The sequence below is a fragment of the Psittacula echo genome (assembly GCF_963264785.1).
Source record: "Psittacula echo genome assembly, chromosome: 4".
Classification (NCBI taxonomy): Eukaryota; Metazoa; Chordata; class Aves; order Psittaciformes; family Psittacidae; genus Psittacula; species Psittacula echo.
The window spans coordinates 6,465,546-6,488,662 of NC_137738.1; the positions used below are offsets into that span (position 1 = coordinate 6,465,546).

The window sequence follows — 23,117 nt, forward strand, 5'->3', positions numbered from 1 at the left end:
GCCAGTCCGCAGCGGTGGCGGGCGGCGAGAGGCTGTCGGCCAGGGCGCGGAGCTGAGCGGCCAGCAGGCTGAGCTCCCGGCACGGCGGGGCGGCGGCAGGCGGCGGGGCCGTGGAACGGGGCGTGTGGTGGTGCTGCCGGGCCCGCAGGTACGCCGCCTCCTCCTCCCTGCAGCGGACACGGAGTGAGGGGCGGCTCGGGGGCATGGCCCCGCGCTGCCCTCCTCCCGCCCGAGCCCTCACCTGAGGCAGCGGCTGGTGCAAGTGATGGAGCGGCCCCCGCCGTCCCGCCGCGCTGACACGTGGAGCCAGGCCCAGGTGCGGTCCCTGCGCAGGACGCGCAGCACTGCGGTGTCTGCTGCGGCGCCGGCCCCGAGCGCTGCGGGTGAGGAGCTGCGTTAGCCTGAGCCAGGCACGGTAGCCAGGGGCAGTGCCGCCGGGGATCCCGCGGGTGCGTGGTGGGGACTGCAGTGAGCTGCTGCTGTGGCCCCAGGGCAACAGAAGCCACAGGTGGTGGGGCCAGGTCTGTGCCAGTCCTGCCCTCCCTTTTTAGCTGGGGCTCAAGCAGGCTTCTCCCTCCTCTCTGCATTGTGGCAAAGCAGGGTGCCTATGTTCCCAAGCTTGAAAGCTACCTGTGACCTTGTAGGCAGTGTATGGGGCATGTAAGTGATTCTCTAATTCATTCTTTTTGGAGCAGGAAGCGACATCATGCTCGACTAAGTCCCCTCTGTTTCTGTTGTCCTGGACGGCCACATTTCGGATGTAGCCGCAGGAAAATACACGTGTTCCCAGGCCTGACACTCACCCACTGCCCTGTGCTGGGAGGCTGCCAGGTCAGCATCCTCGGGGTGCAGGAGGCTGTACCACGACTGACCCATCAGTTCCTCCCTGTGGTAGCCCAGGTGGTAGGTGACACTGGGGAAGTACAAGGGGAAGGGGGACTGAGTGCAGGGTCTGCACCATGTCAGCAAGGAGCAGCTGTGGCAAGATGGGAGGAGAGAGCAAAACAACAGGGCTACAGCGATGCTAACAAGGGAGGGAAGAGGCTTGGGCAGTATCTGAGAGAGCCTCGCACACACAGGGCTGCTGAAGGGAAACATGCAGCTATGGCTGTGGTGTGAGCAGCCTCACCTCTCCGTGGCGTCAGTAAATGTCATGTCAAGGCTGTGTGTGCTCTGGAACAGGTCCTCCTGGGAGCCAGCGTCCGCAGGCAGCCGCCTCACTGGGGTGCAGAGGGCCAGGAAGGCTGTGGTGGAGCGGGAGGGCGGCCAGCGCAGGGCCGTGAAGCGCCCGCGCACCACCACAGCCCGGTTCCCACCGTGCTGCAGTTGAAAGGCCTTGGAGGTGCGCATCTCACACACGAACGTGACTTCTGCAGGGAAACAAACCGGGCAGGGCTCCCTCGCTGGCCCTAGCAATCCTGAAGGGCTGGAACAGGGCAGCAGCATCTGAGAGATGCCAGCCAAGGCCTCCCTTACCCCTGCCCAGCTCCTCCTGGGCGAGGAGGAGCTTCTTGCGCACGTCGTCGTGGGCTTGCTGGTCTAGGATGTCAAAGACCATGTCCCCATGGGCAAGCAGCTCCACCTGACAACAGAGGGGCTGCCGTGGTGGTCTGTGTGTGCTGCCGTGAGCCCTGCAGCCCGCTGGAGCCACAGGCACACAGTAAAGGCACCAGGACAGGTACATGGGGACCAGTGACCACAGTGGGCAGGCCTTACCATGGAGAGGCCCAGCACCTGGGCCACGTTCTCCGAGATGTAGACCAGCTTGCCATCGGCCGAGAGCACCAGCAGGAACCCCGGGAGCAGGGAAAGCAGCTCCGTGCCGAGGGCTGGTCCCGCAGGAGCAGCGCAGTCTGCAGGGGATGGATCACAGGGTGAAGCGCTGCCGTGGTGGGACGGGAGCAGTGCCCCACGCAGAGCCAAGCTCATGTGGGGTGCAGTGGTGCTGTGGGTACCTGGGGGGAAAAGCTGAGCCCCCCGCAGCTGGAGGCACACGAGGGCCATGGTGTGGAGGTAGGAGAGCCGCTCCTTCTCCCGTGCAGAGATGGGCAGTAGGGAGCGCAGTGCCTGCAGCTCCATGTTGATCTGATCCCGGCGAGCCTTGGAGGCACTCTTGGTTGACCTGCAAAGCCAACGGTTGGGCAGGGAGAGGGACAGCATTCCCTGACTGTGGCCATGGGGAGAAATGTGAGCTCAGGGATGTGAATGGAGATGCTCGGTGCCCGTGGCATCTCTTTCTAGGACAGCGAACTCTTGGCGGCTGCTTCGGTGCAATGGGAGCAGGCTGCCCCCTGCAGCTACCCAGGGGGACATCATTGCTGGTGCCCCTCTTGCTGGGAGCCAGGTTAGACAATGACATGTGCTTTGGGGGTGCTTGGGCTCTCCCCAAAGATCTCCCACCAAACCCTGCAAGGATAGAAACTGCATCCAGTGCCAGAATGGGAACCCATCACATCTGCCTTCACTCTCAACCACCTGGAATCCCTCTGCCCCTCCAAACTCCCACGCTGCCTCCCCATGCACCAGCAGCAACCCTGCTGTCCCAGGCTGGTGCCAGCCCCTTGCAAGGGCCATGGGACACTGCACAGGCTGGTTTGTGCTCTCCCCAGCTAGGAGACCTCACCTCAGCTCTGTGGGAGGGAGGGAGCTCACCTGAATGGCTTGGAGGCCCTGGGCACCTCCTTGCCCCTCCTGGGCAGGCAGCTCATCTCTGCCTGCAGTGGCCTGTGGCAGTGGCTGCAGAAGATGGTCATGCTGCTGGCACTGGGATGCTGCTCCCTCCTTCGCCTCTGGCTGCGTCCGAACCTGCTGACCCTGCTTGCTCCCTCCCGGCCTCCTTTTGTACCCTCCTGGGGTGTGCAGGGTTACCTCTCCTGACGCAACCCAAACAGCCCGGGGCTATTTTTAGAAGGCAGCCTGCTAAAAATAGCCCTGGCAGGCGCTGCAATCTGAGAGGGGAAGCAATAAAAGGAAGCCAGGGTCTTTAAAGCAAACCTGGCCTCTCAGGAGGGGGTGCTGATGAAGGTAGCAGGGATCTCCCTGCGGGGCGCACATCCGCCCAGCTCCTGCCCCACCGTTGTTGCCAGCACAACAGAAGGTCCATGAGAAGCTGAGGGCTTGTGGCTGGTCCAGCAGCAGCTCTCCAGCACCACTGATGACTGAGCTGGTGCTGCAACAGGGAGCTGATACAAGGAAACACACCAGGGACCAGGGAGCAGCGTCCATCCCCAGGTCTGCAGCAGGGTCCTGGCAGAAGGTGGTCAGGGCCTCAGCCCTCCTGAACCCGAGAAAACCCCTGAAGTGGTGCCTGGGACCCTGGTGAGCCCATTCCTTTCTTTCCAGAGAAACCTTCTCCCCACTGAAGGCTGTCTCCCCTAGAGGCAGCTGCCACGGGGCACTGAGCCTGTTGCCTCCATTCAGTGTCCCGACATTGTGATTTTCCCCAGTGACAGCCATTCATGGACAGAGCCCCTGTGCTCGCTGCCATGCTGCCCAGCACAGTGAGGGTGCCTGGTCCATGGGTGTTTCCAGTGCCTGGCACCCTACAAGAAGAGCAAGCTTGGTGCTTCAGTGCTGGGGAAGGGCAAAAAGCCTCCAGCATTGACAGGAAGCCTGTGGCTGAGGTAGCTGGTTGAGCAGGGGAGCTGGTGCATACTGCATGGGAGGTGCCCACCCAGCCCTCACAGTAACCCGTGTGCTGTCAGCACACCCTGGCTCCATTCAGGGCCCCAGCCCTGCCATTGCTGCTTGTCACCCACCACAGCAAGGTGCTGCCAGTGCATGAAGCTCTTGTCACACTTGTGGTGTGTCTGTTCTCTTGCCATGGGGCTTTCACTGTTCTCATGCCACCCCAGGCTGCTCCATTGCACCCGCACTGGCCCCCTGCCACAGGCTGCAGAGCCCTCTGCCACCCTGTGCTGCTGGAGGAGCAGCTCCTGACCCTGGCTCCCTGCCACCCTCAGTGCAGAGGACATGGCCTGGGCCCTCTGCCACCGGTTCCTGGCGCACAGCCACCACCTCCTCTCAGCTGCACCGTGACTTGACAGCCCAGGGAACACCCTGAGTGCTTCCCGGGCTTTAGCCACAGCTCCTTGTCCCAGCGGACACTGCCACGGGAAGGGGCTCAGCACAGCCCTCTGTGCCCACCACCCTCCCTGGGGCAGGATGCTGGGGGGGACCCAGTTCCCCTTCTCCCCCACCAAGGCTCGCAGCAGCCATGTGGGAAAGCACCCGGTCCAGTCTATCCCCTCCCAGACCTTTTCTCCCCCTTTGCCTGCCAGGATACACAGAGCAGCAGAAACCAAGTCTGCCTCAGCATTTATAAACCCCCCTGGTTGCTGTTTCACAAGGGAGCTGGGCAGAGAGTCCAGCTGGGCCCAGGCCCTCACGTCAGGCTCAGCGTGGGGCTGGAACCTTGCCGTCTGGTGCCAGGAAGCTGGTCAGCACTGGCGTGTGCAGGCATGGAGATCCCTGCTCTCTGGAGGCAGCACAGGAACAGTTCATAGCCCCAGGCCAACCCCAGGGCCATGGCTGGTGCTAGGAGTTGATTCAGGCCCTTGGAAAGTGGCCAGGGACCAGGCCAGTGCAGCTGCAGCTCCGTAGGCAAGGTGAAGGAAGGCAGGAGGTGCTGGATCCATCAGCAAGGAGGGGAGTTCACAGTTGTGCTGCTGGGGCAAGCCGATTTCTTCCCCAGTGGCCAGCTCTGCCTGCACACTCATGCTGCCCAAAGGAAGACAAGGGCAGAGGCCTGGCTGGGGCAAGATGAACCGAGCTCACTGTTTCCTTGATCGAAAGGGCTAAAAACTCATGCAGGCAGTAGAGCAAGAGGTCAGTGTGTGGAGGGGCGAGGGCAGGGCGGTGGAGGGACGAGCCGACATCAGCCCTGGGAGGAGACGATGGGGCGGCTGATGGTGCTGTTTGTCGTCATGGCCGAGAGCTCCCATCTGTAACACAACGATGGAGTACAGTGAGAGAAAGCATCACCACAGTGCCGACGGCTGGAGCAGCTCTGCTGCACATCAGCCTCAGCTCTGGTCTCCAGCCCAGCCTGCCCTGAAGCTGCAGGGTGCCGAGTAGGGCCCCAGCAGCCCTGCAGGGGCAGGGCTGGAGCACCCCAAGGACAGGGAGCACCCATGGGGTGCCTTTCCAGCAGGGCACACAGTACCTGATGTCATGGGGAAGGCAGGACTGGTCCAGGCTGTACTGAATCACTGCTAACTTACACAGCGTCTTCAGGCTGGGGCCTGCAGGGAGAAGGCAGTTAGGCACAGCGGGCCTCGGCCGGACACTCTGGGGTCAGGAATTGTGCAGTCAGGACCACAGGGAACTGGGCAGAGCACCCTGGCCACCCCTGTGAGGAACAAGGCAGGGTGCACACCAGGGACAGGCTAGAGCAGTCTCCTGTGCTCCCACAAGAAGCCTGTGTGTAGGAAAAGACATGAGGCCAGCCTTAAGCCATGTACACCAGCCAGAGACAGCTGCCTGCCAACAAGAGGCAGGGACTTGGAGCCACTGAGGACATGGGATGGTGCTTCACAGTAGGGCCTGCTCACAGGGCACCCTGCGTGAGAGGCACAAGCTGGGCAGGGAGTGCTCACGTACTGAAGTCGAGGATGTAGAGATCCGAGTGATCCATCAGGTCGAATTCATCACCCATTCCCTCCTCTGGAGACGGGCTGCAGAAGCCAAGGAAAGCGTCAGTCAGTGCCAAAACACTTGTCCATCAGTTACGGTCCCTTGGGCTCCCCCAGGTCCTCACAGAGCTGCACAGAGCCGGGTGCAGAGACACACACCATCTCCTCTAAGCCATGGCAGGGAATGGCAGAGCTGCCCCCTTCCCACCAGCAAGCACAATGACTCCAGCTGCAAGCCTGCCCCGTCCCTGTTCCTTTGCTGCACCTCCCATCCACAGGAACATGGACCAGGCTCTGGCCAGTTTCACACTGCTCCTTCCCCTGGTGCCCCCCAGGAATCACTATGGGCTCCAGGCAGTGCTCCCTGGTAGTAGCAAACTGGGGACAGCGTTTCAGACTGTAACTGAGCGTGTGACAGGCTCTGGTCAGGGCCGCAGTCATTTACAACAATCCCAATTGGCCATGTTGGTCCTGGAGTGGCAGCGAGGAGCTGTGATTCCAGGCATTCCTAGGGACCAGACAGCCTCACCTATCATTTCCTGCCTCTGCACCCTCGAAGGAACAGCCACAGCACCCGAGAGACTGGGCACTGCATCCCCTTAGCACAGAGGCCAGCCTGTGCTGGAGCAGAGGCACCTGGACCAGCAGAAGCACTCCCGTGGCTGGTGGTGTTTGGAGCATTTTAAACAAAGGAAAGTGGTTTTAAGTCCTGCTTTGGTTTGTGACAAGGCAATTTACTGCGCCCTCACTGCTGAGCTGGGACCTCAGGCAGTGACTTCTCACCCCAGTGTCACTTGCTTCCCCACCTATGACACACTGAGCTTCACATCTCATGGGGCATGAGACAGAACCTGCCCCCCCCGGCCCCGTTCCTATAACCCCAGCACAAGCTGCAGAGCCCAGCTCACTGCCCACACAGAAGACCTGCTGCTGATGGATCCCATCTGCCCGGATACAGGCAAGAGCCCCTCTAATTCCACCCCTCTGTGCTCACCACGCCACAATCTAATCTCCCATCCACGTCACAGGAAACCCTAGACCATCCCTTATCTTTCAAAGGAAAGCAGCCTGCACCTCGTTTGTGGTTTTAATCACCAAACTGCAAGCAGCTAGGGAAAGCCTGGAGTTCAAGAGCAGGAGACAGCCAGAGCCCAGCACAACTGCTCTGTCCAGCTGCACAGCAGCTCAGCAAGCCTGAGCTCTGCATCAAGCCCCCAGTGAGAAACCAAACTCCCGCACCAGAGCCAGGCATTTCTAAGACTTGTGAGGGAAAACACAGCCTCAAGCCAAGCCTGGATCAGCATCTGTTCAGCTAAACTCGGTTTTACAGCATTCCCTCTCTGTCTCAGTCTTCCCTGTGGATGGCCTCTGCATGCTGAAGGGTCTGGGAGGAAACCAGACCAGAGGCTGTGACACAGGGGAAGGGGAACACTGAGCTTAGTGCTACAAGGCTTCCTGGTCACCTAAATGGGACACAGGGGACAGGGCTGCTGCTGGGCACAGTGGCAGACCCCAGCTGGGGAAAAGAGCAGGGTCCGGGCACTATCAAAGGGGATGAAGCATCGGGAATGCCTCAGGAGCCAGCATGCTGCGGAAGTGCCTCTGGAACAGTGTGTGGGAATGCTGTAAGGGAAGGCAGGGCACAAAGGGGCTGTGCCGGCCCATCCTCCAGCACTGCTGCTGGAAAGCTGATGCTGGTTCATCCTCCAGGAGCCTCCCAATCCCAATCCCCCTCCCCCTCCCCGGAGCACAGGTCAGGAGCAGACCACAGGGAATTCTCCATTACACCCACTTCCTGGAAAACTTATCTCTCCAGGCAGCTCCAGAACACACCTGATAACTGCCACAGGAAGACAGTGCTGGCCCCACCGCCATCCCCCCTTCTCCACAGCCTTCCTCCAGTCCAAGCAGGCTGCATTCCTGGCTACCAGCAGCTCTTCCTATCCCAGACCAGGGATCACAGAGACACAGAATCAACCGAGTTGGAAAAGGCCTTTAAGCTCACCCAGTCCAACCGTTCCCCAGCACTGCCAAGGCCACCACTAACCCATGTCACTGAGGGCCTCCTCTACACGGCTTGTGAACACTTCCAGGGACGGTGATTCCAGCACTGCCCTGGGCAGCCTGTTCCAATGCCTGACTGCCCTTTGGGGAAGGAATTGTTCCCAATATCCAGCCTAAACCTCCCCTGGTGCAGCTTGAGGCTGTTTCCTCTTGTCCCATCCCTTGTTCCTTGGGAGCAGAGCCCAGCCCCCTCCTGGCTCCATCCTCCTTTCAGGCAGTTGTAGGGAGTGATAAGGTCCCCCCTGAACCTTCTCTTCTCCACACTAACCCCCCCAAGGTCCCTCAGCCGTTCCCCATCACACTTGTGCTCCAGACCCTTCACCAGCTCTGTTGCCCTTCTCTGGACCTAGTGATGAACCGGCCTGCATTTGGGTTGAGGCTGGATTAAGGAACAAGTTGAATCCTGAAGTTGTTCAGTGCAGAAAACAAGGTGCTGCTGCGCTGGCTGGCAGAGGTGGGCCAAAGTCCAAAAAGCTGGTGTCAAATTTGCTGTGGTTTGCTAATATTTCCTTGGTGTGCCTAGGTTTAACATCAGCGGTTGTAACAAACCCACACTGCAGGACCTGAGAGCATCCGAAACTACCATCAAGCCTTACCAACCCTTGTAGCAGCACCCAGCATCTCCCGAGCACACTGGACAAACTCAGCACCTCTGCACCTGCACTAGCACTGCCTAACACACATATGGACATCCTACAGCCAAACACACCCCCCAGCTCCCCTGGGGCCTCAAGGCCCTTCACTGTCATACATGGGTCAGCCCATCAGCAGAACCTGCCCTCCCTTGTTCTCTGCCCAAACCTGTCTTCAGAAGTACCCCTCAATAGCCACTTCCAGGATCCCAAAGAAAGCCCCAAAGCTTTCTAAACCATGTAGAGAGCTGAAAGCATTTCAGATGTCTCTGCAAGGCAGATGCTGGGAAACAGGCCTGTGCTCCAGAGCTTCAGTTTGTCATTACAGATAGCATAGAGCGTGTCCTGGTGATGGGCCACTTCCTTTCTTTCAGCAGCTGTTAAGGCTCTTGGCCAAATTCAGCTGTCCTGCACCCTGACGGTATCGCTTTCAGTGCTTGACAGCTAAATCCCTAACATCAGGTCCCTTTTGTGAATGGAAACTTTGCTAAGGAACCCTGGCCCAGAAGGGAACATTGCTTTGTTGTGTGTTGAGCTCCTCAAACAGCTCCCAGCTGAGCTGACATCCCATTGCAGCCTGGCAGACAACACACTTCCCAGTGAAAGAAACACAGCGGTGGGAGAAGCAGGGCAGCATATAGGGGAGGATAAGTCAGTCTGAGGTCTGCTATAGCAAGGCAGGTTAAGATACTGGTCCTTCTGATGACAGGATCTTCTCCCTCCTCCCCATCACCTCTTTCACAGGAAGCTTGACCACTGCACAACCCCTCCTGAACAGGATGTTACACGCTTTGGCCTCCACTTGTACAAGAACGCTTGTCACTAGATTCACAAGCTTTCGTCTCCCCCTTGGCCTTCTCCAGAGTAGTCCTGCCCTACATGGTTTCTTACACTTACAGGGCAGGTGGGACAGCTGCCATGTACCTCTGGAATGTATCTGCCTACACCGCGGGGCAGAGCCTGGAGGCACATTGTGCTGCAGGGGATGGCAAACCCTTCCCACAGAGCCACGCAACTCACCTGGTGCCTCCAAACAGAATGATTTTGTCCCCCACTCTGCAGCAGCACTGCCGGCGCCGAGGACACGGGCCTTTCCCCTTGGGCTCAATCTTCCTCCAAGAAAGAGAAACTAAGAGGCAGAAAACAACGCAGCAGCTTGTCACGAGAGCCTGGCCAAGACCGCGAATAAGCAGGTTATGGATTTAAATAGATCACAGCAAAACTGGAGGCTCGCTGCCCCACAGACACCAACTAGCCAACATCTGCCCAGAACTGAACACAAGATTCGAGGTGCAGCATCACCAGTGCCCAGCACAGGGAGATGATCACTGCCCTGGCCCTGCTGCCACACTATGGCTCACACAGGCCAGGATGCTGTTGACCTTCTCAGCTTCTAAGGCAGAGGCTTTCTCTTGCAAAGCCTGGACACCAGGAGCCGCGAGCTGCCCTAGCAGCAGGCTGGCCATCACATGGAGCTGGACAAGGCAGAGCTCCAGGGGCAGGCAGGCAGGCAGGCTCCATCCCCAGCACCCTGCTGCGGTCCAGGTCTGGAGGGAGACCCAGGAACCAGCTCCATCTGGTGGCAGGCACGGAGCGCAGAGCATCACCGCAGGGTGGAGGGTGCTGGGACAGCTTGGCTGTGGGAGGGGAGCAGAGGGAACTGAACCAGGTGGGGAAGAAGGCAGCAGCCTTTGCCCTTGCTGCTCTCCGTGCAAGGATGCAAGGGGTGATTAATTGCTAATGCACAGCCCTGAAACCTCCAGGAGCTCTCTCACCCAAGCTCCTAGATCAGCTTGGGCAGCAGCAAGTGGGCTGCTCTGAGGTGACTTCACTGTGCAAAGCAGTTAGCAAACAAAAATCAGTCTATCGGACTGCAAAAAGAGCCTGAGGGCCCTAAAACAACTCCCAGTTGACTCAGGTACAAGCTGAAGAGCTACCCCTTCTGCTACACAGTTCGATGGCACCAGGGGAGTGTGGTATGGTGATCCTGCAGCTCAAGATGAGTGGTTTCCCCAGCTACAGTCTCTTGCTTCTCTAACCCCACTGCTTCCCCTTATCTTATTTTCTGTCAGCACTTCTGTGTATTTAAGGACAGGTTTTTGCCAACCACCCTTTGATCAGCTGTGTCTTTCAGCAATACTTCCTTTTGCACTTCTTAACTGGGATTCGGAGACAGTCTGAGGAAGAGATCCCAAACATAGCAGCAAGTTCCTGTCAATGCTGCTGAAGAAGAGCCATTTCATAGAACAGAATCACAGAATCAACCGCGTTGGAAAAGACCTTTAAGATCATCAGGTCCAGTACAGGGGGATGATCCCTGCCCTGGCCCTGCTGCCACACTCATGCTGATACAGGCCAGGACGCTGTTGGCCTTCTTGGCTGCCTGGGCACAAGCTGCTCACGTTCAGCTCCATCAATCAGCACCCCCAGGTCCTTTTCCCCTGAGCAGCTTTGCAGCCACTACCCCAAGCCTGAAGCATTGCATGGGATTGGTGTGGCCCAAGGGCAGGACCCAGCACTTTGCCTTGTTGAACCTCACACCATTGGCCACAGCCCATGGATCCAGCCTGTCCAGATCCCTCCGCAGAGCCTTCCTACCCTCCAGCAGATCAATGCTCACAGCCAACTTGGTGTCATCTGCAAATGTATTGAGGGTGCACTCAATTCCCTCATTCAGATCATCAATGAAGATATTAAACAACACTGGCCCTAACACCAAGCCCTGAGGAACACCACTAGTGACCAGTCACTAACTAGATGTGAAACCATTACCACCACATTTCGGGCTCGGCGATCCAGCCAGTTTCCAACCCACTGACGAACACACCTATCCAGGCCATCAGCAGCCAGTTTCTCTAGGAGAACACTGGGAGACAGTGTCAAATGCTTTACTTAAGTCAAAATAGACAATGTCCACAGCCATTCCCTCATAACCAGATGGGTCACCTTCTCAAAGGAGATCAGGCTGGTCAAGCAGGACCTGCCCTTCATGAACAAACACTGACTGGGCACATAAAGGCAGCATTAAGTACCTCAGCCTTTTCCTCATCTTCAGTCACTAGGCTTCCCCTTGTATCCAGCAGAGGATGGAGATTCTCCTTGGTCTTCCTTTTATTGCCAATACATTGGTAAAAGTACTTTTGTTATCTTTCATGGCCAGATTTAGTTCCAGCTGTGCCTTCACCTTTCTAACTTTCTCTCTCCATAACCTAACACATCCTTGCACTTCCCAAGGGGTGTCTGTCCCTTCTTCCACAGGTGACACATTCTCTTCTTTTCCCTGAGTTCAAGCAGTATCTCCCTGGAGATATCTTCCCCCAGGCATGCTCCCAGCCCTTGGAGAGTATGCTCATTTGAGCACGTACACACTGAAAGGCCTTGAGCAACAAGTTGCAAGCATTAAATACCTGGATTGAATTTCCAAAGGTCGTGGAAGTGTCTGTTCAGGCGTGCGTTGTAGCCACCAAACACATATAGCTCCCCATTGTAGCTGACTGTGGGGAGTAAGCATAGATATCAGTGTGCCACCCAAGGCAGAGCCCAGCAGGTCCCCGTCCCAGCATCAGACACAAAGCAAAGTGGTCCTCGCTATCCACCCCCATTACGTCACCTTCATGTGCAGGGCTGTATGCAAGACTCTTTGGTGAGCAGCAGCTTTCCACTGAAGCCAGGCTCTGCAGACCCCTTGCTAACCCCCATCTCCACCCAGCAACCACACTCTCCTTCCGAGGCAGGCAGGAATCTCCTTCCACTGCCCCTGTCTCCCAGCAGACCCACACTCACATGCTGAATGGCTCCGCCGGCCTTCAGGAAGCACTGGAGTTGAAGGGGAGTCCAGCCAGGAGTTTGTTTCTGTATCAAACACTTGAATGCGGTTACAGTAGATCTCATTGTTGGAGTGAAATGGCCCAAAACGATCAGCTCTGCCCCCAAACACGTACATCTTTGTTCCAATGATGGTAGCTGAATGAAAGTCTCTCCAGCGAGCTGGCGTGCCCTGCAGGGACAGCACAAAGGGACAGGACAACAGGAAGGATGCATGTTACCCGTGTTGATGAGGAGCTGCGGTGGCTGCCTTCTCCTGGAGAACTTCCCCTCTTGTAGATCCCAGCCACAGCAGACAGAAGCTGTGAGGTAACTGTGAGGCAGCAACCCCAGGGAACAACAGGTACAAGGTCTCTTCTGCAAACCAGCGTGAAAAGCAGACACTGACCTTGGCAGAGATTAAGGTCCACATCATGTTTGTGGTGTCCAATTTGTGGATATCGTTTGAAAAGCAGTCGGCCTGGAAGACAGCAAGACACAAAGGGGTCACAAAGGGACTGGGAAGCCAGGAAGGAAGCTGTCCTACAGACCTGGAGCATCCCTTCAGAGTCAGTACATCCTAAAAGACACAGTGCTTGCTTCAAGATGTCAGGGTAGGCAGCACATTTATCACTTAACAAGAGGGAGCAAAGGCTATTTCTCCTCAAAGGTGTCCTGTCTCTCCCTGCAGCTTTCCTGTTTATTTGGTGCTCAGTTCCTTCCCCTAAAGGAACTGTATGTACTGTATGTACCACACAGTGCACACATTAACAGCAGAAACTGGCCCCCCTCCCATGCAGCAAAAAGAGGAAGCAGAAAGAGGCACTAATGGGACAGTCAAACTGGCTTTGCTAAGGCCATCTGATGAGAGGCAGAAGCTAAGATCACTTCTAGGAAGCGAAAATCATTGAGCAGCAAATACACTTGGGGTTCTAAGGGTCCCACAAAACTTGGGATCCACACAGCTAGCTGCCTGGAAAAGCCTGCATTTAGACAAAGAGCAGACTCCAGGCAGGAGAGACGGCAGGGAGACAGCGACAGCCTTGTTTGGGACTGGTTAAAAACAAGCCCCATTTGAACTGCTCCCGCTGCTGTAATCAAGACCATGGATTCAGCAGAAGAAAGGGAATCAGGCTGGGACTGCCATAACAGAGCCCCAGCTTTCTTCCATAATAAACAGATGTGACTTGCCCACCTTTTCTGGAGGCTGGCAATGAGACTGAAATGATATTTACCCACTTCTTAAGATCAGAACAAAAGGATTTGCTCAAAGGAGCACTAGGCACACTGACAGATAGTGCAGGATGACCTTCAGCTCAAGGTATTCCTAATGGGAGGGCAAGAGCTTGCTGGAGGGGATAAGCAAGACGGGATAGCAGGTACAGAACACAAGGAACATGTACCAGATTAGGACAAAACCTCACAGCAACACTGCAGAGATTGGAAAGTGATTTTTCCGGGTCGTTTCTCAGCCAAATTAAGAGAAACGTATTTACTGAAGATGTTATATATTACGCTACCTAAATTTGGCTGAGGAATGAGCCAGACAAAAATGGGATAAAACCCAACTATTTTTACCTATCTGTACGGTTTGGGGAACCCACCATTTTTTTTTACACCTACTTTCCCAAGCATCTTCTCCACAGAACAAGCAGCATAACCTGGGTAATTAACGCCATTAACTTGGCTGAGCTATAAAAGGAAAGCAACTACGGACACAAATGTGCCCCTGTACCCTGCCTCTACCGATGGCCTGGGTACCCCTTTTTCCCAAGGGATTGCCAAGTAACAAGAGAGGACTCACCAGCTGCTCGTAACCTCCGAAGATGAACATGCTCTTTGCCAGGACACAAGCTGAGTGCCCATCCCGTGCTCCCGGGACCATTCCAGACACCTTTGGAGTGAACCACTTGTGCGTGTCTGAAACACAGCAGGAAGCAACGCTGAGCAAATACAGTAGGTGTTGGGATGGGGCAGCTCTTTACCGCTGTTCTTCATGGTTTGGGCAGAAATCCCTCTCTCACACACAGCATCTGCTTCTCAGGCAAGGCTGCCTGCCTGAGCCTCCGCAGAAGGACATGGTGGCAGAAGCCTCAGCTCTTGGCTCTGCCTGACCTGACAAGCAGCTCACAGTTGAAGTGTGAGTAGTACAGCACTGCTTGAGCAATTCTGTTCTTATTGTATCTCTTGCAAAGCCTATTTGTGAGTCACCAACTCTGCATTTGCAGTTTCAATTACAATGAAGCAATGATGTGGCAAAGCTGACCTCACAGCAGGGAGATGCTGACTGACTGAGGAAAACCAGCCCTCGAAGCCAGGCAGAAGCCACTTAACCACAAGCTCACCATGTCAAGAGAGCTACTGTGCACCTCTGCAGTGCAGCTCTCCCTATCTTATCTGCTCCTCTTACTCCATTCTCATCCCCTCTTCAGGGGGAGCCTTCCTCACTCTCCACCCTTCACACTGCTCCCTGGGAGCCTGCACCAGCCACGTTCAGCTCCAGGGCTTGGCTTGATTTAGGGGAGGACGTTAACTCTAGCCAGAGCTGTTCTCCATGCCAGGGCAGCGGGGAGCCAAGCCTCACTCCCTGCCAAGCACAGGCACCTGTCCCCAGAGCCCAGAGAGGCACAGATAAGCCCCGAGGCAGCTAACTGCTGTGAGCTGCCAAGAGCAGTGCTTATTTCAAGATGTGGTAACTCCAGAGCCAAAGCAACATTCTTCACAAGGATAACTTCTGTGAACTTGGCCCGTGGCCACAGCTATGCATCTAGGCTCCAGCTGGAACCACACAAAGGGTCTTGCAAGGTCAACAGAATCCCTGGACAGCCTCTAGTAGGAAAGCTGCAGGGGCTATCAAGTTCCTTACCTTCATGGGCTGCTTCCAAGCCCAGTCACATGGAATCAGCAAGAGCTCACCCAAGCACATCATGTCAAATTAGAGATGGTGAAGACCTTGACTCGTGATCTGCTCAATGCCCCAGGGGGTAAAACTGCGTTTAACCAGGACTTTAACCAGCCTGATGGCACTCCTGCAGTGGAACTTGCCCCACAGACATGGGGCTGCAGCTGCCAGCCTCACTTTCCAGGACTGGCAGGGGACAGGCACAGTGTGTGCAGGCAGCTGCAGAGGGTTCGGACAGGACTCAAATCTGGCCTGTTGTTAATTGTCACCTCATGCTAAAGCACTGGAGCTGGCAGGGGGAGCAGACAGCTCCCAGTATAAGGCCTCTGTGCAGATAGAGGCTCACTGGTAGCTTCCCAGCTGCATGTGTCAGGGGAAGGGAGAAACCCTGTGCCCAGGGAGCAGCTCCAAGATGTGAGACACCTCCTGGCAATGAAGGGAACCCATGACCAAGCACCAGAGCAAGCAATCCTCTTGCAAGGCCAGCAAGGCAGTTAGTGGTCAGTATTTAGATGGACTTGCCTCCAGAATCCAGATGTACTCCCTTCCTTTCATGACACTCATGTGCACCCAGCTCCTGATGGTGCATGTTCTCCCCAGGCGCTCCAGCACCACTATGGAGAAGCCAACCAAGAAGCTTGCAGAGTTTATTTTCTAGGCTTATCTAACTCGACTCACACCTTCCCTCATTTTTACATCCTGGCCCTGAATACTTCTCTGTCTTATTCATCACCCTCCTTCATGCTTTCAGAAAGAAGGAGTACCCTGGAAAGGAACCACAATCCTTGAGAGCTCTAGCCCCTTCTCGCTGCAACCTTCAGCCGTGGCTAAGGAACAGCACATCACACAGAGCAAACACATCAGCTGTAGTTGCTATCAGAGTGAGCACACAAAGCTGATAGAAAAATTAAACCCAGTTTGATTACTGGACAAGCTCAGCAGCCTCTGTTCAAAGGCTTTTACAGAGAGCCAAGTGTGCAGACACACCTGGCGCGCTGCTCCCCTTCCAAACCTGCTGAAACAGGGAGCCACAATTCCCCGTGTGCCCCATCTCCTCGGACCATCACTTTGTGGAGAGACTGAGGGACAGAAAAACAAGGTTGGGAGCAGTGTGGTGGGGCAGAGAGGTCTCATCAACAGCAGCTGCAGCACGGAAGAGCGAGAAGCTGGAACTTACTGACATCAAAGGCATAGAGCACGTTGCAGGCTCCCTCAGTGTCGTTGCGACCGCCCCATATGTAGACGGTGTCATCTATGAGCACTGCTGAGTGCCCATACCTCATGTAGGGCACCTCTCTCACTTGATCGCGGCTGTTTATCCACACTGGAGGCAGCTTGATCCAACGCAGAGACACTGAAAGCACAAGTTTGAGCCCATGTCAAATGTTGAGCCCACTACAGGTGCTCGCAGGTTACGAGTCACACATGAGACTAGAGGAAACATTGGAGGACCCAAGGACTATGGACAGGAACAGGCTCAGGACAGGACAGGACTTCAGGCTCATGATGTTTGTGAAGAGACTCAAAGCTGGAAGAATGGGCAGCACAGGAATAATTCACTAGGAACAGGAGGGAACGCATCTGAAGGCATCATTTATACTTGAAGTGGTGCAGTTTAAGTGAAACAACTCAGCAGCTTTGTAGGAAGAGGGTTTGTTTGCTTTTGCTTTGCTTTTTAAGCTCTAAAGGAGGCAGCTGCCTGTCTCCTTTACCCCCATCCTTACTGGAGTTCTCCCTGCTAACCTTGTGTTACTAAAAGGAGTTCCTTGTGATTACAGGTTGTGCTACCTGGCAGCCTGCATGTCACGTTCAGCATTAGCCAGAGCAATTAACAGGTATTACAGGGTTTAATGACAGGGCAAGAGTCACAGCAAGTGTTACACGGCAAATACACCCTGCCTTTACCACACATACAGCCTCCAGTTTTGTTTTCAACACTGACACCACGCAAAACATAGCAGAAAACAGTCTGCAGTTCACTGGAAATGCTGTCACAGGGAGAGAGAAGGGGTCAGGCATCTTAAAAGGAGTCTAAACCTGGAGACTTAACTGAGTGTTCTGGGTCCCACCCCTTCCACGCTAGGGTCATGCAGACTGGATGGACACCTGCGCCTCTTTGCACCTAGTTGAGTTAGCGTATACAGAGAACAAGCACAAAACAAGCCACGGACTATGGGGTTACTCTCGTGAGCCCTTATCCTACCGGTGTGTCCTTGTCCTAGCAGTCTGCTGAACTACAGCCCTCTGAGGCTGCAAATACAGGGCTGCACGAGGGAAGAAGCTCCTATCTATGCTAATAACTTTAGTGGCAAGCAGAGTCAGGCAGCCTGTTACAGAGTGGAACACATTAAGGAGCAGTGGGTAAGACACCAACCAACCAAATCCAGCCAGCCACGTGCCTCCGTGTACCACGGTGATGTACGTTTACCTGCGTTAAAGACATGGACGTCAATCTGCCGCAGCGTCTCATAGTCTTCTCCAGAGCAGTACCCACCGAAGGAGTAGACCTTGTGCCCGACGGCCACGGCAGCGTGGTTCACCCTCCGCGGCCCCCCTTCCAAGTGCACTGCCCACCGTAGCATTCCTCCCTGTGAGCCAGGCGGTCTTCAGGGGCCCCAGTGCCACAGCCACATGCTTCCTCGGCCACCGCGCTGCCTCCTGGCTCTGTAACACAGGCAGGACGCTAAAATAACACGACCCATCTTGCAGGTCTCCCTTGAATGACAGCTACAAAGGTCACAGCACTGTATCCTCACTCATCTGCCTCCCGACTGGAGATGGTTTTACTGTCCCCTTAGGAAGCAGACATATGGTAGGTACTGTAACTGAGCAAGCAGAGATGCCCTCACATACAAAACCCCCTCAGGGTGCCGTACAGGAGGCCCAAGGCAAGCACCTTTGTGAAGGCAGCAGTGCGGTGTGCCCAGCTGTGCCCTGGTCATGCACACACCATGGGCACGCCAGAACAATTTGTCCACATGAATGAAAAACACCGTGAGAGCCAACTCTGAAGGTGAAAAGAACAGAGCCAGAGGGAAGCAAGCATGCTCTTGGGATCAGTGGTGAGGAACAGCAGAGGAGAACATTACAAACCAAAAAATGCTCAACAAAAGAAACCCAAAGAACGACCCCCACATAAAGCAACTGCCTCCCTGATACAGGGGTGGGCGACAGCACCCTCTTCTCAGCATCACAGAATCAGCCAGGTTGGAAAAGACCTTTAAGCTCACCCAGTCTATCCATTCCCCAGCACTGCCAAGGCCACCACTAAAGGGCCTCCTCTACACGGTTTGTGAACACTTCCAGGGACGGTGACTCCAGCACTGCCCTGGGCAGCCTGTTCCAATGCCTGACTGCCCTCTGGGGAGGACATTCTCCATCCTGCAGTCTCACTTGTAACAGATGAGTGCAGACCAAGGAGTCCCTCCCGCAAAGTGGCTTCTCCCTGCAGCAGCCCCCGTAACCTGAAGTAAAATCAGCACCCAGAATGTCTCATCAGGCTTTTCTCCAACAGAGTGGCCCCAGAAGGGCCCAGGAACAATTCCCTCTGCTACAGGCCATGTTTCACTGTGTGCCTGGGACCATCCCAGGTTCAGATCTAGCAGGTTTGGATTCTGTTCCTTAAATCGCTATAGTATTTTTAAAGCCAGGCAGCAGCTCTTGTACAAGTCCTCCGCAAAGCTACAGAAGGGATGAGTTTCCATGGAGACACCAAAGTCACCTCTCGGACTCTGTTGAAGACTTCACACATCTAAATCTGTTTCCTGCCTAGTCATGGGCTACCACTGAAATCTAACCAGTATTTCCCTCTACATCACTTCTTGGTTAAGTGATTCTGTGAAAGCTCCAAGGAGCTCGGCTGGACTTTACCACCAGTGTCAACAGTTTCAACACCCTTCAGGCTGAACCTGATCCTGGAAGATGAAGAGGATTAATCTTGCTTCCAAGTTCTCCACTTGGTTCCTTCTGGGGTAGAGAAGCACAGCAGCCTGGCATGGCAGGCAGGCTTGGTGCCAAGCCTTTCTGGCCACAAAGGCTGGGAAGACTCTTCTTCACACTCAGGAGTTCACTCGATCCATGTGCCGGGGAGCGCGCTGCTGCCGGAGCAGGACACCGGTCCTTCCACCCAACAGGAGCCTGCACAGCTTCACAACTACAATGAGTCACAGGAGCACAGGAAACAAAGGCTACACATCCTAAGAAATTAACCCAGTCACTGAGAGGCAGCAGCCCAAGGGCCAGCTGGTTACAACACTGTAGGAAACGATGTTGATGTTGTAGCAACAGAGTCGTGCTGTCGTTCCCTACATCACAGTTACTGGGATAGGTTTTCCCAGAGATAACCGTTCCCCGGGGCAGTGGTGGGGGTGATGGGGTTGAAGTTGGCCACGCTTTGCCTTAGCTTGGGGTGGCGATACCCCTTCAGAGCAAACACAACAGGAAGCTTTACCAGCACAGCCTCCGGCTGCCACTCCTCAGACCCAGGGCACGCAGGAATGCTGTTTTCTTTTCATGAAACGAATGAATCAGAAGCATGAAGTGATCCTTACAGGATCATGTATTAAAACGTAAAGGAAAACACAGGATTTAGCAAGCTACCAGGGTTCTTCCAAACTTGACTGCTCTTCTCTACACTGCAGTAAAAACATCTGTCTTCCTCTTCTGCCACTCGCCACAACCCCGAAACCACCCCAACGTCTTCCCGCCTTTGCCACGCACTTGCTCTCCCCTTTTCAGCCACACGCAGGGTCAGCCCCATCTCCTGAGGACGCCCCACTCCCTCATCCAGCTCCAGCCTCTCTCCTCTCCTGCCTTCTTTGGAAATCCTTTCACTGGACGAGTCTCCTGTCCCAAAGCCAATTTTCCTGCTGCCATTCCTCTCTCTGCACTATCTGCAAACATGAGTCAAACACATCTTTTAAGACAAAAAGAGTTATTTTCTGTCCTACAACTATGTACACTATTACATTTCATTGTAATCCAATGATAATTCATATGACACAGATGAGGACATAAACACACCACCTTCCAACCTCATTCCGATGAGGCATTAATACATTTGACATTAGGCAAGATGCCTTAGGTTTCTTTAAAGATTACACAGGGCACAGCCAGGGGGGGAAAGGAAAGCAGCAAAACCGACATGAAGCATTTACTAACGATCTCTCCCAACTGTTACGCAAAATACACTCTGGGATTTCTCATTTAGGACACCAGCAGCAGGGCTGTAGGCTAGAAACCATAGAAATATTGATTAGATGGAGGCAAATTGTGCCAGAGAACCGGAGGGCACTGGCTGCAGGAGGTGCTGCACGTCCCAGTTCAGGCAAACCAGGTGCTTCTTCATGTGCACTGCAAAATTAAGCTCGAATTGTTCAGACCTCAGCAGCTATTGCCACTAGGAGCTATTGCCTTCTGCATCTATGCGGACACGGAGCTCAGCGCGTGTCCCTTTGCTGGACCCTGCTGAGCCATCCTTCTCCTCCCCAGAGCTGCTCCACCAAAACAGCTCCTCATTGCTGGCACTGTCCATGCAGAGCTACAGTCAGGCACAGAGAATGCAGAGGAACTCGGGTTGAAAGCCTGGGTAGGTCCTGTCATTAACTGCCAGGAACAGGAACATTTCTCAAAGGCAGGTGACACTTCACCTAAGCTGAAGTACCTGATGCTGCTGCTGGCAATTAAGCGACCACAGCAACGAGTTGTTCCTGTGCCACCGAGCACAGGGAAGCTAAAATTAAGAAGTGCTCAAAATAACCTGCTGTGGTCACCACCTGAAGCCCTCAATGGCCGGGCACAGCAACACAGGGTACACGCTTCCAGAGTAACTGGTGCAACAACTGCCATGGGGTGACTGCAGAGCAGCTCTGTCACTGTGTCAGGCGTGCTGTCACGAGTGGGAGCTCACAGGGCTGTTTGCAAAGAAGCATCTCTGGACATCCTTCAGCACTGCCCTTGCTCTCTGTCAGCAGAAGCCCCCAGCAAAGGGACCTGGGGCTTTTCAGCTCCGCGGTCTTCAAATACAGTGCCTACAGACAACAGGTCCAAATCTCTGGCTGCGCTGCTGTCTGAAACTCCCATAATGCCTGAAACAATCATCATCCATATGCCCCAGTGTACACCCGAAATCACCAGGAAATCACTCAATTTCTCACTAGCAAATCTTCCAATGCTGCTACAGTGACACCCTCGTCTCTTCCCCTCCCCTGCAGCACTCAAGATCATAGAACCCCAGACTGGTTTGTGTTGGAAGGGACCTTAAAGCTCACTCAGTTCCAAACCCCTGCCACAGGCAGGGACACCTTCCACTAGAGCAGGTTGCTCCAAGCCCCTGTGTCCAGCCTGGCCTTGAACACTGCCAGGGATGGGGCAGCCACAGCTTCTCTGGGCACCCTGTGCCAGGGCCTCAGCACCCTCACAGGGAAGAATTTCTTCCTAATGTCTCATCTCAATCTCCCCTCTGTCAGGTTAAAGCCATTCCCCCTTGTCCTATCCCTACAGGCCCTTGTCCAAAGCCCCTCTCCAGCTTTCCTGTTGGCCCCTTTAGATATTGGAAGGCTGTTATCAGCTCTTCCCAGAGCCTCCTCTTCTCCAACCATGAAAACACTCCATTCGAGATAGAAAGCCACTGACCATCTCCAAATACAGCAGCCAGGTTACAGTCTTACAACAAAAACACACACCCTTAGCTCCACTCCTTTGCACAAAGAGTTGACTTTGCTTCTCCACACACACACACAGAAACCTAGAGCCATTCCTGAAAGCTGCTCAGATCAGCTTTGCTGCAGCCCATTCCCAAAGCAAGGACAGAAACACAGCAGAAAGTGGCTTGGATTTCGTCACCCCCAAAATTACAGCCCCCCCCCCCCCCCAACCGAGCAGCCTCCTGCCCCTGCAGAGCTGCTCCGGAGAGCAAATCCTACCGTGTGGCTGCCTCGGCCCTGTCTCCCCGAAGATGCCAGCCACAAGGGTTAGTAACACCTAAAATAGCCCAGCCAGCTCGCAGCAGTCCATGCAGACTGTTCTATTTCAAGCACATCCAACTTACTGTCAGAGATAGCACAAGAACAAGCCGCTTTCTTCACTCGTGCTTGACATTTATCTGATGCTTTGACTATTTATGCTAAGGCAGTGTGAAACTGCAAGCTTGCACATTCAGCGGCTCAGATGCTCGCAATTCCAGCACCAGCGAAGCAGACGGTGCGAGAACGGCCCCTGGGCTTAACTCGGACCGATGTGGAAGCTCACGTCAGACATGGGAATCACGGACCGCACACCCATCCCCGTGTCCCTCCGTGCCGACCGCAGCTCCACCTCCTCGTTATTGCCCAAATATCTTGCTCACCGCTGACTCCCTTTGCCCAAAGCCCAGCTCAGAACCTGCCCCCACTGAGCTGGCTTCTCCCCTTCCTTCCTTTGCCGCCTCAGCCTCACTGCTGCTTCCCTACGGAGCGCAGCTGAGCTTCGGAGACGTTCCCTGACCCCCTCCCCTCCGCCTGGAATTGATCTCGGCCGCTGCCGAGCTGCCTGTGCCGTGCCAAGGGCAGCCCTGGGGAGGGTGAGCCGTTAACGTGGCCGGTTGTGCTCCACATGCAGCCCTGTGTTCCCTTTCTCTGTCACACCAGACACTCCGTGCAACGTCCGCCGGGCAGGACCAGGGAACATGGCCCCAAACCAACCCGACCCGCGCTGAAACTGACCAAGCCGGCGGGGATGGAGAGCGAAGGCCCGGCGGCGGGTGCAGGAGGGCAGCGCCCGCCAGCCGGGGTACGAGACCGACCCCGGACCCCTCGGGGCCGCCCCGCGCCTCCAGCCGCCGCCCCAGGGCCTCACAGCGGGGCTCAGCGGTAGCTCCAAACCCCCGAGCCCCGGCAGCTCCCGCTCCCCTCAGCCCCGTACCTGGCGGCGGGAAGGCGGCCCGGTCCGGCCGGGCAGCCCCGCTCCGACAGCCGCTGCCCGCCGCTCCCTGGGACTCGTAGTCCGGCGCCGCCCCGCCCGGCTCGGCTCAGCCCGGCCCCTCGGAACCTGCGGAGCCCGGCGCGGCGGCGGGGCCTCCCGGCCCGGGACTACGGCACCCACAGG

At 55.5% G+C, this 23,117-nt stretch overlaps 2 protein-coding genes across 6 annotated transcripts; both read right to left on the reverse strand.

Moving 5' to 3' along the window:
• Window positions 1–33: 33 nt before the first annotated feature.
• Window positions 34–4,718, reverse strand: LOC308219694 (neuronal PAS domain-containing protein 4-like; the record flags this gene model as incomplete). The annotated part of the gene is made up of 8 exons (XM_080614999.1): window positions 34–377; window positions 804–913; window positions 1,130–1,370; window positions 1,477–1,582; window positions 1,717–1,853; window positions 1,956–2,122; window positions 2,869–2,948; window positions 4,518–4,718. The coding sequence occupies 8 exons, from the start codon at window positions 4,716–4,718 to the stop codon at window positions 238–240; spliced, it is 1,182 nt and encodes a 393-aa protein (XP_080471125.1). The 3' UTR covers window positions 34–237.
• KLHDC3 (kelch domain containing 3) lies at window positions 4,332–23,112 on the reverse strand. 5 transcript variants are annotated; one of them, XR_013956573.1, is made up of 12 exons: window positions 22,935–23,112; window positions 17,464–17,699; window positions 16,213–16,389; window positions 13,938–14,053; window positions 12,543–12,614; window positions 12,113–12,326; window positions 11,737–11,823; window positions 9,350–9,458; window positions 5,602–5,675; window positions 5,378–5,419; window positions 5,165–5,243; window positions 4,929–4,943 (listed from the first exon to the last, which is right to left on the reverse strand). XR_013956573.1 is itself a non-coding variant. In XM_080615167.1 (11 exons), exons 2-11 carry the CDS (start codon window positions 17,615–17,617, stop codon window positions 4,877–4,879), a joined length of 1,149 nt encoding a protein of 382 aa, XP_080471293.1. In that variant the 5' UTR covers window positions 17,618–17,699; window positions 22,935–23,111; the 3' UTR covers window positions 4,332–4,876. The 5 variants fall into 5 exon arrangements, 4 of the variants coding, with proteins under 4 accessions (XP_080471293.1, XP_080471294.1, XP_080471295.1 ...); XM_080615167.1 differs by lacking the exon at window positions 5,378–5,419 and having other exon boundaries at window positions 4,332–4,943; window positions 22,935–23,111; XM_080615168.1 differs by lacking the exon at window positions 5,378–5,419 and having other exon boundaries at window positions 4,332–4,943; window positions 17,464–17,718; window positions 22,935–23,111.
• Between the last annotated feature and the right edge of the window lie 5 nt (window positions 23,113–23,117).